The sequence below is a fragment of the Zootoca vivipara genome, chromosome 5 (genome assembly GCF_965207765.1).
Source record: "Zootoca vivipara chromosome 5, rZooViv2.hap1.1, whole genome shotgun sequence".
NCBI lineage: Eukaryota > Metazoa > Chordata > Lepidosauria > Squamata > Lacertidae > Zootoca > Zootoca vivipara.
Genome location: NC_142588.1, coordinates 3746719 through 3762298, shown reverse-complemented (window position 1 = coordinate 3762298; position 15580 = coordinate 3746719). Strand labels below are relative to the sequence as shown.

General features: G+C 43.6%; 1 protein-coding gene across 1 annotated transcript in view; it reads right to left on the bottom strand.

Annotated features, from left to right (window-relative positions):
- Positions 1–5399: 5399 nt before the first annotated feature.
- Positions 5400–15580, bottom strand: part of LOC118096523 (potassium voltage-gated channel subfamily KQT member 1-like) — a 263693-nt gene continuing 253512 nt past the window's right edge. Inside the window, exon 16 of the mRNA XM_088669430.1 lies at positions 5400–7624. Coding sequence (XP_088525556.1) covers positions 7466–7624 — 159 coding nt within the window. The 3' untranslated portion in view covers positions 5400–7465. The remainder of the gene's footprint in view (positions 7625–15580) is intronic.

Here is a 15580-nt window from a genome sequence, read left to right as displayed (position 1 = left end):
ACGAATTGACCAATAAGTCAAAAAGGAACTGCAAAAAAGAGATTTAATAAGAAACCCGTATGAAGGGAGGGGGGGAAGTCATAGCTCAGCGGAGCAAGGTAAAAGATGAAAACATAAGATGTTTTGTATAAAAGATTGTTTTTTTTTCTATATTAATTTGCTAAATTTGGAAAATGGAATAAAAATTTATTTTTTAAAAAAGAAACTGCATGTAGAGGAAACGAAACATATGAGGCAAATGTCTGCCTTAGACACTCTTTCTTCAAATGACGGTTGCTTCACTAAAATGGAGAGGGAACCCTCACAGCCTTGATTGAAGAGACATTAATCACAGAATGCAAAATACAATATAAAGGATCAGCATTAATCACAGAGCCCTCTTTTGCTTTTAAAGCTTAAAATGAACTTTGATTCACCCCCACCAGCCCCCCTCCAAAAAAAGAGATCAGACAAAGAAATGACATCAGAAGATGTTAAACTTCCATCCAGTCTGCCCTCTCTGAAGGACTACGGAAAGACACCAGACACTCTGCTCTCCACAGTGACTCAGGAGCCATAATTAACCATAATAAAGACCAACATGGCATAATGGGTATTTTGGCAAATAAGCTTGTTTGAGATAAGATGGCAATTTAGCTCTTTTATGTCTTATGAGACTGTTTACCACATGGTTGAGAAAACGTATCACACCAGTAGCTAGAATAAGGTTGAGTGTTTCCTGGAGGATGGGAAGAGTGTATTCTGTGGGAAATAGAATAACTAAAGAATAACTTCAGGCATAAACTGGAATAGTGTAGTGGGAAACAGTGCAAGTGATGAGCCAGGAAATCCTGAGTTCAAATTTAACCTCAGCCTTGAGCTTGCTACTCTTGCCCCTCCCAGCCCTTCCCCCCAGTCTGCAATGGGGGACAATAAGATTTCTTCATGTTATGCAGCATTTTAAAGAATTACTGAGGTAATTCTTAAGATAATGTATAGGACGAGAACTTCCTGTGTGCTGTGTACATCCTCGTTATCGTTTTAATTTTATCACAGTATGGGCACTTGACCTTCACATGAAGCTTATTTTGTGGGTCATAAATTGGTCTACACTTAGGCCCCTTAAAGCACCATTGTCTCTTTAAGACAGTCATTGCTTTTTTTAAGGGGTGATAATATTAAAAGACCCCAGTTCCCTTCACAGAGCTATAATTCCTCAGAGTCCCATGCAAAGAGGGACTGAATGTTAACCCAGCCTGGGAATTGTGAGAGGAAATAGGGATTTTATGAGGCTCGTCTGACATCAACAAGAAGCTGAGCCTTCAGGATTATTGGCCCAATAATTCCTGTGAAATGTTCTTCCAACAGAAATTTGTGCTGACTTTCACGCATTTGCAGAAGACTTTTATTTGCCGCCATGCAAATCAGACAATTAAGAAAAACACACCTGCTAATGGCCAGTTAATGATGTTTTAATTATTATGTTGTTCTTGCCATATTTTACATGTTTTAACAGCTTTGAATTTTTTTATGAATCTCAGTATGCAGGTATTTTTTTTCTAAAGAATAAGCAGGATGTCACTCAAATAGGTGTCACATATTGCTTATAAGCATAATTCAGTTGGAAATTAGGGGTGCAAAAAAATTGCCTTAGGAATTTTGCTCATCGTATGAAACTTTTTTTTTGCTTTTGTTGACTTCCCTCATAGGCTTTGCTTCAACAAAAGCATCAAATTTTTTTTGAATTAGATGAAATTCAGTAGGAACAAAATTCTCTAGAAATAAATCAAGACTCTTTATTACTGGCCTGGGCTTTTAGCTGGCATGCTAGTAAGGGACTGTAAAGGGAAAGGGACCCCTGACCGTTAGGTCCAGTTAGGTCCCAGCAATAAATCCACCCCGGGCCTCCCCAGGCATCTTCTTACCCTTTTCACTGTAAGGGTGTGAGGGGTTAAAAATCTGAACCATGTATTCTGGTGTATTTCTGAGCTCAATTTCGGGCTTAAACTTTCTGTAGCTGTTTTTTCCCCTTTTACATTTCTCCTCTTCCCCCACCCCATACTGCACTGATGTTATTAGCTAGATAATTATTTAATATTTATTTATTTTTATACCCCACCCTTCTGGCTGGGTTTTCCCAGCCACTCCATGTGACATCTCCATGTGTCCAAGATTACTAGGTTTCTCAAACAGCTGCTTTCCATTGATAGGACTATCCACTTGCCAGTCACCTGACATTTTATGTTGTAATGGGGATTTATGCCTGCAGGAAAACAGTGTGGGCTGCATCTGGTATCGTATTTAAACAGCGCTGAAAGCAAGCACCGTTGCAAAGGAAGAGTTGGGAGTGCAATATAAGCCTATATGACGCAGAATTTAATGTGATGTTGGGTGAGAGAAAGGTGGGCATGAAATGGGAAGCATTTAAAACCTGATGGGGAATGGTGCAAACTGCATTAAGATTCAAAAAATAAGAAAACAAATGACATATTTAGTCTGAATGATACCCTACGTTCCCTGACAGAACCAGTTCAAAATTCTTAAAGGCATGGCCATATAGGAGTTTGCAATGTTTGGAGAAGGTGCAGCAGCTCTCACACTAGACACTTTTAGGGACGGATTAGGCACTGCCTTTCTGGGATGCTGTACCCAATGCTTTTTTTCAGGGGGTACTCAAGGGAACCCAGTACTGGCACCTCTATTTTTGTTTTTTCAATGTGTGGCACAGACTGTAACAACTTCATGGCGAGCAATGGCTTTCCCCCTGCATCTGATCTTTTTAGTACAAAAGCCACATGTTCTAGGCAGGGGGGAGTTTCTGGGGCTGCATGCTAGCAGTGAATAATGTAATACAGCAGGGGTGTCGAACTCAAATCCATCGGGGGCCGCATCAGCAGTTTGCTCACCCTCAAAGGGCCGGTTGTGTCTGTAGGACTATGTGTCCACTCTTTATTATCATAAATTATTGTCACTGCATTCAATTATTACTGTTTTTTGTAATAATGTAAGCTCATTCCCGCCCCCACGCAGATCACATTCCTGCGTCGTGGCGCGTGTGTGGGAGGGGATGTAAACGAGGGAAATTTGAACAAAAGGTGGGGATCGACGGCTTCCGGGGGGGGGGGGGGGCTCAACTAAACCTTCGGCAGGAAGGAGAAAGCCACTGCTGGGATTAAAAACCTGCAGATGGAAAGAGGGCTTCCCTCTCCCGCCCTGCGCACACCCAAACCCCGCTAGGCAGGATTCCACATGCTGCAACCCACCCCATGCTTTGGAGAGGAGCAGGAACATGCGGTGCAGCGCCAACTCCCTGCTTTGCTTTTGCATCCTCCCTCCTCAGCGCCAGAGTCCCTTCCCCTCGCGCTGAGGGAGGGCAGCGGATTTCCCGAGGAGGAAGGCGGCGGCAGCCCCAGCGGACGTGCATCTTCGCCTCAGAGCTGCTCTTCCCCCCACCCGCACTGTTGTCGTCTTCGCCGCCGCCTCTCCCTACCGGGACTGCAGGCAGAGGAGGCTTGAAAACCTCCCCCCCCCAAAAAAAATTCCCCTCCCACCTACTCAAACCGCGAGGCGACTCCATCTGGAGCCCTACATCACAAGGGGCTGAGAGGAGGCGGCGGCAGAGCGGGAAGAGCAGGAACCCGTGCCGTCATTGCCGCCTCCCTCCCAGCCGCCCCCCGGGAGCAGCTCCGCTGGAACTGAGAAGCCAAAGGGCGGCTCGGGGGTGGGGGGCAGAACAAAAGCCAGGCACCCTCCCGAGTGTCTATGAGGAGAAAACGGGGGAAGAGGGAAGAGAAACCCGGCTCCATCAAGAGAGCAACTGTTGCGCTTCACCTACTTCCCCCTCAGGCTCACTCCGCGTCCCTTTCGCCCGCTCGCTCGCCCACCTCCCGGATGCAGCCGAGGAGAGGAAGGGAAGCGGCGGGCGGCGGCTCCCCAGTGCCGCCTCACTCGCTCTCGGAGACAACAGCAAAGCCCGCAAAAAAAAAAATCCAGCGCTGCTCCGTCCCGGCACCAACTTTGCCGGCGGCGCCTGTAGGGCTTTCCTACCTCCTCAACGGGCTTCCTCCTCCTCCGCCTGCATCTCACTTCCCCGTCTGGCTGCTGTGCCACCGCCTCCCTCAGCCTCATTCGAAATTGAAATTCCCTGGCCAAGGCAGTCAGCGCGGCTCCACCGCCCCGGCCTCCGCCTGCAGCCCTGCCCCCGGTTTTGACCCTCGGCCAATCGCAGGCTCCAGAACTACTGTCAGCGGCTATTGTCGGCGGCGGCTACGCGGGCCACATGACGAGGTCTGGCGGGCCGGATTAGGCCCCCGGGCCTTGTGTTTGACACCCGTGTAATACAGTATTCCGTGTTTAATGATGAGTAGGCCAGAGAAGTTGATCAATAAACAGTTTTATTAAAGAACTATGTACAACAGGTCTTCTCTCCTTCTAGTACTATCTCATTCAGGCTTCCAGCCCTTCCTCCTGCTTGCCCTTAACGTTATAGTCACATTTATCATTACAGGTAGGGCCAGAGGCAAAATGGGTACAGCAAAAGGTGACTCTTACCATTGCAGTCAATGTGTTCCAGCCATTCAGATGCCAGAGGATTTTTTACACTTTTACACACGCATTCTCCATCCAGATAAACAAGCAGTGCTATTGCAGTCCAGGGACACAGTCGACCCAGGCAAGAGCATGCAAGGAGGGGGCCAAGCAGGGTCACCACTGGCGCCAACTCCAGGGAGCTCCAGGTGCCTGGGCACCCACAAACCTTTTGCTGTGGGTGCCCATGAGTGCCTGGCCTCTGCCCCCTGCCCCGGTGGCTGCCTCAGGGTGTGGCCCCCTGTCATGGCAACAACTGGACCAGGGACTGAGTGCCAGAGGTATGGCAGTGGGGGCAGTTGGGGGTGAGGTGGGCCTGGTCCAGCTGCCGCCACAGTACCGGAGCCATTCTGTCATGACATGACATATGTGACATCATCACGTCACATCGCGACACACTACGGCACAGCATGCGCCAACGTTGGCCCTAGTCAGCACCCTTGAGGGTCTGTGAAAAGTATGGCTCGAGGAGTATGGGGATGTAGCTTGGTGAGCACTATGAAGTCCAGAAAGAGAGGCCCTGGATTTTCCACACATGTGCATGCATGTCACATTGCTTTGCTACACTGGATTATTCCACCCTTGACAAACATCAACTGTATGTATGAACTGAGTCCATTGGAAAGCATTGTACTTGAGCCAAGTAAGATGGAGTTACATCTGTGAGGAGACATTTACATGTGCAAGCCATCTTTTAATGTTGCAATCATGCTAACAAGAGAAACTGTATGCCAAAAGGAATGTCTAAAGAAGCTTTAATAAACACAAACTCTCTCCAGTTGAGGCATGCTATTTACAGTATTTCCCAATTGGTTCATTTGAATTATTTTCTGAAGTACGTGATACTTTATTATATAGGCAATGTACAGATCATGGACATTTCAAAGAGACGATACTTTAGTATTCAATAAACAATCAAAGTTACATTAAAAGTGCAACAATTTTTCATATGTACAAAACTCGTTTATTTGCACAACAGCTAGTGTCCCTCTGCATCATGTCCATTCAAAAAAATTGAAATGTTTATTTCAATATACAGCAATATTGCCAGAGATGACTTAGTGGCGCTTTATTTAAAGGCCTCACTTCTCTGACTTAACTGTGGATGAGGGAGTTGACCTGGCCTGTATTCCTGAGACCTGGGTGGGCGAGTTGGCGGGAGTGGATCAGACTCACCTGGGCAAATGACCTTAAAGGAATCTATCTCTGAGCTATGGGCCCTCCTCCTCCCAAAGCAATAAATAAATAAATCTTATCACCAATTTAAGTTTGCAAATATTGTTGCTGAATGTATGAAAAGCAATGGCCTCCATGTGCCTGTGACAATCAAGCCAACTTCCCATGGAATGTGCAACAACCGGGGTGTAGACCTGTGTTGATTTATGATGTATAAATAATGCACTTGCAATACATTCCAGTGCTTCAGATCTGTACTGCTGCCTGAACATTTGAATGGGCAACACAACTACAATTTGGATCTACTCAGGTTTGAATTTCACTGCTGATTTTTTAAATATGGAGGAACATGATGGGCAATTGGCTGAAACATGAGGGTCAATTGTATAGGCAATGTGAAACGATGATCTGTCCTTTGAATGAAATACATGAAGCATGGATATTAGTGTGAATGCAATATGCAAAAATGATAATTCAACATTGTCTTTTGAATGTGGAATGAGATCCACAGTTGTGAATAATATGCATGTGAAGAAGATTAATAATTTGGATCCACTTTACAAAAATCATGTGATACCAGACGGTAGGAAGGCAGAAACATCGGCAGAAAGAAAATGTCAGGTTTTCCATACCCTTAGTCTCACTTATGAATGAAAATTAACTTTATAAATGGGAATTTGTGCAGCTTACAGGTATTAAAATATTTGTATTCAAAGTACCATTGTTCTTCATTTCAACATGTTTTCTGTCTTCTTGCAAACACTGTTTCCTAATAATAGCATAGGTTCTTCCTTTAGTTCCCTTGATGTGTTACACATTTTTCCTCGGTGACACAGAGTATGGCTGTCAATAATTTGCAAATCAAAAGGTTGAAAATATAAATTTACCGTGTTTTCCACTCCTCCACCTTGTGGAAAACAGGAATTTTCCACAAAGGAGAATATTCATCTCACTGAAAACTAACTGGAAAACTGAAAACTATGAAAGGTAGTGGGAAAATTAAAGGGGAATTCACACTCCTACCGTCCTTGGGTAGTCATGCCTTATTACGCATGTGTATGGTTCAACACATTTTATACATATATCCTGAAAAACCTGGTGTTTTGTGATGAGGTAATGCCTTAACCATTCCCTAGATTAGGATCCTTTGCTTGAAAACTGTAGCAGAGTTCTCTCGCTCCTAGAAAACAAGGCTTGTCAATCCAGGGCTTTGTTTGAGCCAGGGATTGCCTATGGGATGTTTTCAATGTTGTGGGACAACTCTGGAATACACATGAACAGATGAAACTGCCTCTGAGCAAGTACAGAGTGCATTTCCCTCATCAGTGAGTGCTAATGTCCTCAGCTGGATAACAAGTGGAAGAATGTCCAGGTCAGAAGATGGTTTCCAGACAAGCCTTGACATCTCCTTTTGTAGGAAGGAACTCATCCTAACATACAGAGTTGACTAATCTTATTTCTTGGTGAAGCCTCTCTCTCAAACAAGTTTCTTACCTCTGTTCCTGCTGAGCGTTACCATATCCTGTTGGTTCCATTTGATGAAATGAAGGAAGACAGGATGAGGAAGGTGTGAGGTTTAAAAGAAGAGCGTGTGGGAAGGTGCCTTGTGTCTTACTCTTTCTGTTCATGGATCCATTTAATCAGTTGCAAACTTGGATCTCAACACCAACTACAGCTATTTCTGAAAGAATGAGAAAGATGGTGGAATACTGTTGAGTTGTTTTCACATCTTGCGGCTCAGCGGAGGAGAGCCCGATGAAGCCCGCAACCGCCTAGCTCTAGGGGTAGCCGAGGGTGATGTCCAGTCTGCTGCTTGCTGCTTGCTAAATTGAGCCTCAAGAGCATTCAGGATGTCATTCAGCTTTTGGTCGATCTGTGTGACCTGTCGTGAAACCAGAAAGGATATAGTTTACCACATATGCAGTTGTGGGCTATGATTATACTACAGTTCAGCTGTAATGTCGTTTTTATCCCCAAATCCTTGGAATTGTAGATTGGTTAGGGCACTCAGAATCTGTACTTTGCATTAGGTTAGGTTGTAGTGTATATATTACCTTAGTTGTCACCAGCAAAATGTACTTTCTTGGGCAGCAGAAGTAAGAACTCAGAGATGAGACATTTTAATAGGTGGGACTGCAAATCATGAGCCTACATCTTGATTCTTTACGGTATTTTGTTTTGTTACTGCTATAGCGAAATTAAAAACCCTTTTAACAAGGAATGGCAGCAAATTACGGCATTACAAAAGACTTCTACAATAAGGCTTTGGTGTGCTGTGTATTTATTGAAATGTAATAAATCAATTTTAAAAATCAGATGATTAACAAGCTAAACAATGGTTGACAGCACACAAATATTTTCAAAAGAACACTTGGTAGCTAATTTCTTACATACATCCAGTCAAATGAGTATTACAGCAAATTTTAATCTGATGAGGTCACACAGAGTCCATAAAAAAATTACTGGTTATGTAGCCACTCCATGTAGCTGACATCACACTCAGACTCTTAATTGGTAGGCACCCCAGGTGTGTGACGTGTCTGCATTGATGGGCCCCCATCACAAAATCTCACAGGGAGAGCTTGACTGCAGCTGCTTCCTCTTGGGGTTACCTCACATGGATGCAATAGGGGTGAATTAGTGCTCAACCAGTTTGGTAAATATATATATATCTATTTAGTTAAAATTGAAAGCCCCCTCCCCCTTTTGACAATCATTATTATTCTTAAAAGTTAGATTCTTAAAATTTATTCTGATTCTCTAAGATGACCATGTGAGCACACTAAGAAGTATAGCCCTCCCTCTTTTGAACAAAATTTGTTCATAGAATAAAAAATAAATAAAAGTTATGGTTATGCAGAGGAGAAATGGTGACCACAAAGAGGGGAGACAATGACTATAAACAGTTGTGAAAAACCATGGGAGTGTGAATAGTCCCCCCCATGGTGTATGCAGTGATGATGATGATGATGATTATTATTATTATTATTATTATTATTATTATTTATTGAATTTATATACCATCCTATACCTGCAGGTCTCAGGGTGGTTCACAGGATAAAATCAGAATATAAAAGCACAAAATAATCAATATAAAAACAAACACAACCCAAATAACCCCCCAAAACATTTTGAAAAGGTGTAGGAAATCAATAAACTCACAAAAACAGTTAAAACACTAAGAAATTTTTTTAAAAAAACAATTTAGTCACCCCAAATCACTACCTTTGAAGCAAAAACATATGGAGAACATTTGGCACCAACAGACAACAGTGATGTTTGAATAGAAAAGACTCATGTTGCCAGTGGGGTTGGGGTACTCACATACTGTACCATGCAGAAGAGCACCATGATATTGCAGCTCCCGTGTGGCTGGGTGTGGGGTTTACTCATGAGTGTAGGGAAGAATAGGGAAAGGGGGAAAGAAAGACAGACAGACACTTTGACCTGCAAAGCTCTGGTCCGAAGTGGGAGAGCGAGAGAAGGGACCTCTCGACCCTTTGCCCAGGCTACTTTAATCACCCCAAAGAATTGCGTCATAGAATTCAAAACAACCAATCAAACGCATCAGCACATCCCCAAAGGGTATCACATGGGAGAAGATCGGGTAGCAGAGAAAAACCAGGAAGGCCTTTCCCAGGCTACAGATCTATCTGCACTACAAAGCATGTAATAAACTGAGGCTACAATAAACAGGAAGGGAGAGCAGAGGAATTCCTGAAAGGATTAGGCAGGGGAACATCAGGAAAACAGGTTTACCACCTCCAGGATCTACTTCAAAGGATGTTTACAAAGGGGAGGAATGCTCAAGTGTTTTACATACAATAACTCAATACAACAGTCCTGTATCAATATCAGCATTCCCTTTCTTCAGGTTCTCTGCTGGTGACATAAGGAAAGAGAGAGACTTGCCTAAGACCTCCCAAGTCTGTTCTGCTACACGTTACCTCTTTAGACCCTCCATCTTTATGCAATTCTGTTGAGTAGCTCAATAGTTCTCTGCTCCTATCACAGTGCTTCCCACTTTGTTTTCCTGCCCATGGCAGTGACATCAATACAAGGACCTGGAGCAGCACCTGGCAGGGGTCAAGGCAGTGGCCTCAAAGTAACCCACCCCTGAGATGGCCATGGGGTCTACATTGCATGATGCTTACACAGCTGTGCAGGGTATGAGAACATAAAACAGGGGAGACAAAGGCCAAGGGTTGACATTTCACAAACATATTCAGGGTCAGCCTCACTTTGACCAAGTGACAGCCCATGCAAGCACAGATTGTCAAGTAAAGCCATAGACAAGCTTTGAATCCTGGGCTGAATCCTTTCTTATTGTAGCAGAGCTTATCTAACAACAGCTTGCTCAGAAAAACAGTGGCAGTTCAATGTACACCTGTTTCCTGCATATAAAAATTAGCCCATCAGGGAGAAGACACCTGAGTATGCCATCTTCTCCAGAAATGTATCCAAATAATTAGTTAGGATTGATGTGCCTTTAATAGCAATTTATTATGCATTCTAGGTAGGGTGACACCTGGCTTGAGAGCAGTACATGTGAAAAGGATCTAGGAGTCTTGGTAGACCACAGACTTGACATGAGTCAGCAGTGTGATGCAGCAGCTAAAAAAGCCAATGCAATTCTGGGCTGCATCAATAGGAGTATAGCATCTAGATCAAGGGAAGTAATAGTACCACTGTATTCTGCTCTGGTCAGACTTCACCTGGAGTACTGTGTCCAGTTCTGGGCACCACAGTTCAAGAAGGATACTGACAAACTGGAATGTGTCCAGAGGGGGGGCAACCAAAATGGTCAAAGGAAGGAACGGCTTAGGGAGCTGGGCATGTTTAGCCTGGAGAAGAGAAGGTTAAGGGGGTGATATGATAGCCATGTTCAAATATATGAAAGGATGTCATATAGAAGAGGGTGAAAGGTTGTTTTCTGCTGCTCCAGAGAAGCAGACACGGAGCAATGGATTCAAGCTACAAGAAAGAAGATTCTACCTAAACATTAGGAAGACAGTAAGAGCTGTTTGACAGTGGAATTTGCTGCCAAGGAGTGTGGTAGAGTCTCCTTCTTTGGAGGACTTTAAGCGGAGGCCTGACAGCCATCTGTCAGGAATGCTTTGATGGTGTTTCCTGCTTGGCAGGGGGTTGGACTGGATGGCCCTTGGGGTCTCTTCCAACTATGATTCTGTACCTCACTACATCCCTCATAGCTAATCCTTTCAGAGAGCATGCAGGGTGGCATTTTTCTTGTTGTTTTGCAGAGAAAAGAACATCAGAGCATCAGATAAACCTGCTGGATCAGGCCAGGGGCCCATCCAGCCCATGTTCTCACAGTAGCAAACAGATGCTGGTTGGAAAGCTGAAAGCAGGACCTGAGCACAAGAGGAAGTCTCTCTTCCCAGCAACTGGGATTCAGAAGCATTGCTGCCTCCATTGTTGGCCAGGAGCTTTCACTAGCCCTCTCCTCCTCTATGAATTTGTCTAATCCTCTTTTAAAGCCATCTTGGCTGGTGGCCTCCTGTGGAAGGGAGTTCCATAGTTTTAACTATGCAATTTCTTTTCTCTGTCCTGAATCTTCCAGCATCCGGCCTCATGGCATGTCCATGAGTTCTAGTGTTATGAGAAAGGGAGAAAAACTTTCCTCTATCCACTCTCCACGCCTTGCATAATTTTACAAACTTCTATTATGTCATCTCTTACATGCCTTTTTCTTAAACTAAAAAGTCCCAAACATGGTTTGCTACCTTTTCTTCACAGGGGAGCTGCCCCACCCCCTTGGTTCAAGGACCAATGTCAGATAAGATTTAACCTAAGTCCTCCTGGGATAGGACTGAAAACTGAAACAATGCAAAAAAGAATGGAGACAGAGATAATTACATATTTTGCTGAATAGCAAGCTAACTGCAAGTCTGGAATGAAAATTTAAAGGATTAAGCAACATGGATTGCTCCTCTCTGTAAAAAATTAGAAAAAGCCACACAGCTTCTTGAAAAGCTTGTTTAGCTTCCACTAGTCCTGACTGACTCAACACAATATTTACGAAATGATCACACTCTGGGTGGAGCCAGGATTTCTGTTAGGGGGGCAGGCTTTTGTTTGGGGGGGGGGCAGAACTTCAGATTTGTATTGATCTGTATTGATTGGAGGGGCAACTGCCTCCCTGCCCCCTCTTGGCTATGCCCACAGACCCAAAATTAAAACACAGCCACTTGTTCAAATGGCACAACATTAAGAGCACTAAATGTGGAGAAATGGGATCAGGCAGACCGAAAATAGCTCATAGCCCTCCCAAAATGGTTCAGGAAACTTTTCCTGAGATTCCCCTCAAAGTGTGAAGTTGGGTTCTCTTTGAATTGTATGTTTCAGTGTTCTAACGATTTAATTGCATGTTATTTTCCCCTGAAGGGAAACAGTTTTTCAAAAACCTATTTAAATCAATTTTTTTTAGCTGGGCAGTGGCAACTGGTAGGCTCTGGATCTGGTGGGGCAGCATATGGGCATACATGTGGTACCCCATACTTTAGTTATTTAGAGAAAAATAGGTTGAGCTGCCAGTTAAGGCAGTGATGTCTACATTGTAGGCCATCTATAAAGTTTTTGTTGACTGGGCACATGAAATTAAAGAAATGTTACCTGCCACAGTACCTAAGAAGCTGGTTAGAAAAAAATTCCTTCAGTAGCACCTTAAAGACCAACTAAGTTTTTATTTTGGTATGAGCTTTTGTGTGCATGCACACTTCTTCAGATACACTTGAAACAGTGTCAGACCCTTATATATATACAGAGGGTGGTGGGGTGGGTGGGAATGGGTGATGGGCTGATGGGAGTGGTAAACCTGTAGATGGCTGTTAACGACTGCTGATGGCTGCAATTAGTCCTGGGGGGGGGAGCAAGGGCGCTAAAGAAAGCTTGATCATGCATAATGAGATAAGAATCCGATGTCTTTATTCATCCCAGGTGGTTCCATGGTTTTAAGCATGGTAATGAGTTCCAATTCAGCAACTTCTCTTTCAAGTCTGTTCCTGAAATTTCTCTGTAATAAAACAGCTGCTTTGAGATCTTGTATCGAATGTCCTGGGAGATTGAAGTGTTCTCCTACTGGTTTCTCTGTCTTATGGTTCCTGATGTCAGATTTATGTCCATTTATCCTTTGGCGTAGGGTTTGGCCTGTTTGTCCAATATAGAGAGCTGAAGGGCACTGTTGGCATTTGATGGCATACACAATGTTAGAAAGCTGGTTGTTAGGGTTGGTGATCTGGAGAAGAAATAGGAATTGGCCAGGTCAAGATTTAAGGCAGGGAGCTAGGCCAGGGTGAAGATGTTTTATAGAGCCAAGTGGAACCACACTGACATTTCTGAAGTTGTAGCTGCAATAATGTTCCTCTTGTCATTTGTATTTGTGGTGCTGAAACAGCAGAAAACAGGCTGTCCCCTGACAAATTGTCATGGCGATTATGGATAGTTTTATTTTATTTATTTTATTGAGAGTTAGACAGGTTTAAACTGTCTAACTGTTCAAACCCGGCCCTAGATTTCGACTGTGGCATTTTACACTGGTTCAACTATGTCACATAATTAACATAACAACATAATTGGCAATGTTATTGGAACCAACAATGATTAAAATGAAGGGGAATTTCAATAGAGAGTTCTTTTAAAATTATATTGAACTCTAAAAACACACAATTCATTTCCATATAGGGAGGGAACAAACCAGCAATCCATGTGATTATCTTGTTTTGGTTTCCCATTCATTTTTGTTTATTTTCATTCCACCTAACTTATCTATGAAACTCCATCATTTCCATGTCCTCCCTTCCTTTATTCCAAACATACCCACCCATTCTTAGGTTAGGTGTTAGAAACTTTGTGACCTGGAAAATACAAACTTTTACTTTGGAAACAGTTTCATTTGTTTTGGTTTCCATCCACCTTTCCTGTTTAAATTAACAAAAATCCTGTTTCCTCTCCTCATATTTTACTATTTATTATTAGGGGGTAAATGGAGTAGGGAAGAGAGAGAAGATAGAACTCTGCCTGGGTCTAAATGATAATTTATCATGATAAATTAATGCATGCACTTGTAGGTTTCGGAATTACAAATGCATTGGTTGTGCTCAATTATAGAAGGATTCCCAGAGTCAAGGGTTTGTAGCATGTTCCCAACATTTCAATAAAAGTACGGTTGTTACGTGAATAAAGAAGCCTTAGTTTATCAATCCTATATGCTTTAGTTAAGAGAGGTAGATTCCTAATCTGGGGAACCGGGTTCGTGTCTCCGCTCCTCCACATGCAGCTGCTGGGTCACCTTGGGCTAGTCACACTTCTCTGAAGTCTCTCAGCCCCACCTACCTCACAGGGTGTTTGTTTGTGGGGGACCCAGGTGGCGCTGTGGGTTAAACCACTGAGCCTAGGGCTTGCCGATCAGAAGGTCGGCGGTTCGAATCCCTGTGACAGGGTGAGCTCCCATTGCTTGGTCCCAGCTCCTGCCAACCTAGCAGTTTGAAAGCACATCAAAATGCAAGTAGATAAATAGGAACCGCTACAGCGGGAAGGTAAATGGCGTTTCCATGTGCTGCTCTGGTTTGCCAGAAGCGGCTTTGTCATGCTGGCTACATGACCTGGAAGCTGTACGCTGGCTCCCTCGGCCAATAGAGCGAGATGAGCGTGCAACCCCAGAGTCAGACACGACTGGACCTAATGGTCATGACTGGACCTATTGGTCAGGGGTCCCTTTACCTTTACCTTTATGCTTTAGTTGACAAAATAACTAATGGGACTCACATATCTTTACACACAGATAAAACAAATAGCCTTGGTAAATTGGTTGTCTGTATTGTCTTCAATTTGTGATATCTCCATGGAGGCAGAAGATGGGCAACGTCCTCTGAGCTTGTGTCAGATTAGTTGGGAAATAACGTGGTTTACCTCTGAGGCAATCCAGATTCAGAAACATATCATCCACCCCCAAACTCCTCCCATCTTCTTTCTTGCCCTATTCATTAGGCGTCTGTAGCAGCATCCAAACAGCAAGTGGGCATTGGAAAGTCTAACATTGTGTATGCCATCAAATGCCAACAGTGCCCTTCAGCTCTCTATATTGGACAAACAGGCCAAACCCTATGCCAAAGGATAAATGGACATACATCTGACATCAGGAATCACAAGACAGAGAAACCAGTAGGAGAACACTTCAATCTCCCAGGACATTCTATACAAGATCTCAAAGTAGCTGTTTTATTACAGAGAAATTTCAGAAACAGACTGGAAAGAGAAGTTGCTGAATTGCAACTCATTACCAAGCTTAAAACCATGGAGAGACCTGGTATGAACAGAGACATAGGATTCTTATCTCATTATACATGATCAAGCTTTCTTTAGCACCTCAGCCCTTGCTTTTTCCTGCAAGACCAATTGCAGTCATTAACAGTTGTTAACAGTCATCAACAGGTTTACCACTCCTATCAGCCCATCACCCATTCCCATCACCCCCCTCTGAATATACATAGGGTCTGGTGACTTCTGTTTCAGTGTATCTGAAGAAGTGTGCATGCACACGAAAGCTCATACCTAAGGTGCTCCTGGAAGGATTTTAAATTTTTATTTGGGCATTGGAAAGCGAGGGATATCTCATTCCTCTCACTTCTCTTGGACAGGCCAAAGTGACCACAGGAAAATGTGGTGCCTAATAAATATGTTTGCTTTTCCAAGTTCTCCTGCAATGCCAGTGACCTTTCTTCAGTTTTACATGGCCAGATGTGTGTATCACAGAAGACACCTTCCTGGAAGAGGCATTCCTTTCTGTGTAATAATAATGGGGAATGCCTATTCTAAAAAA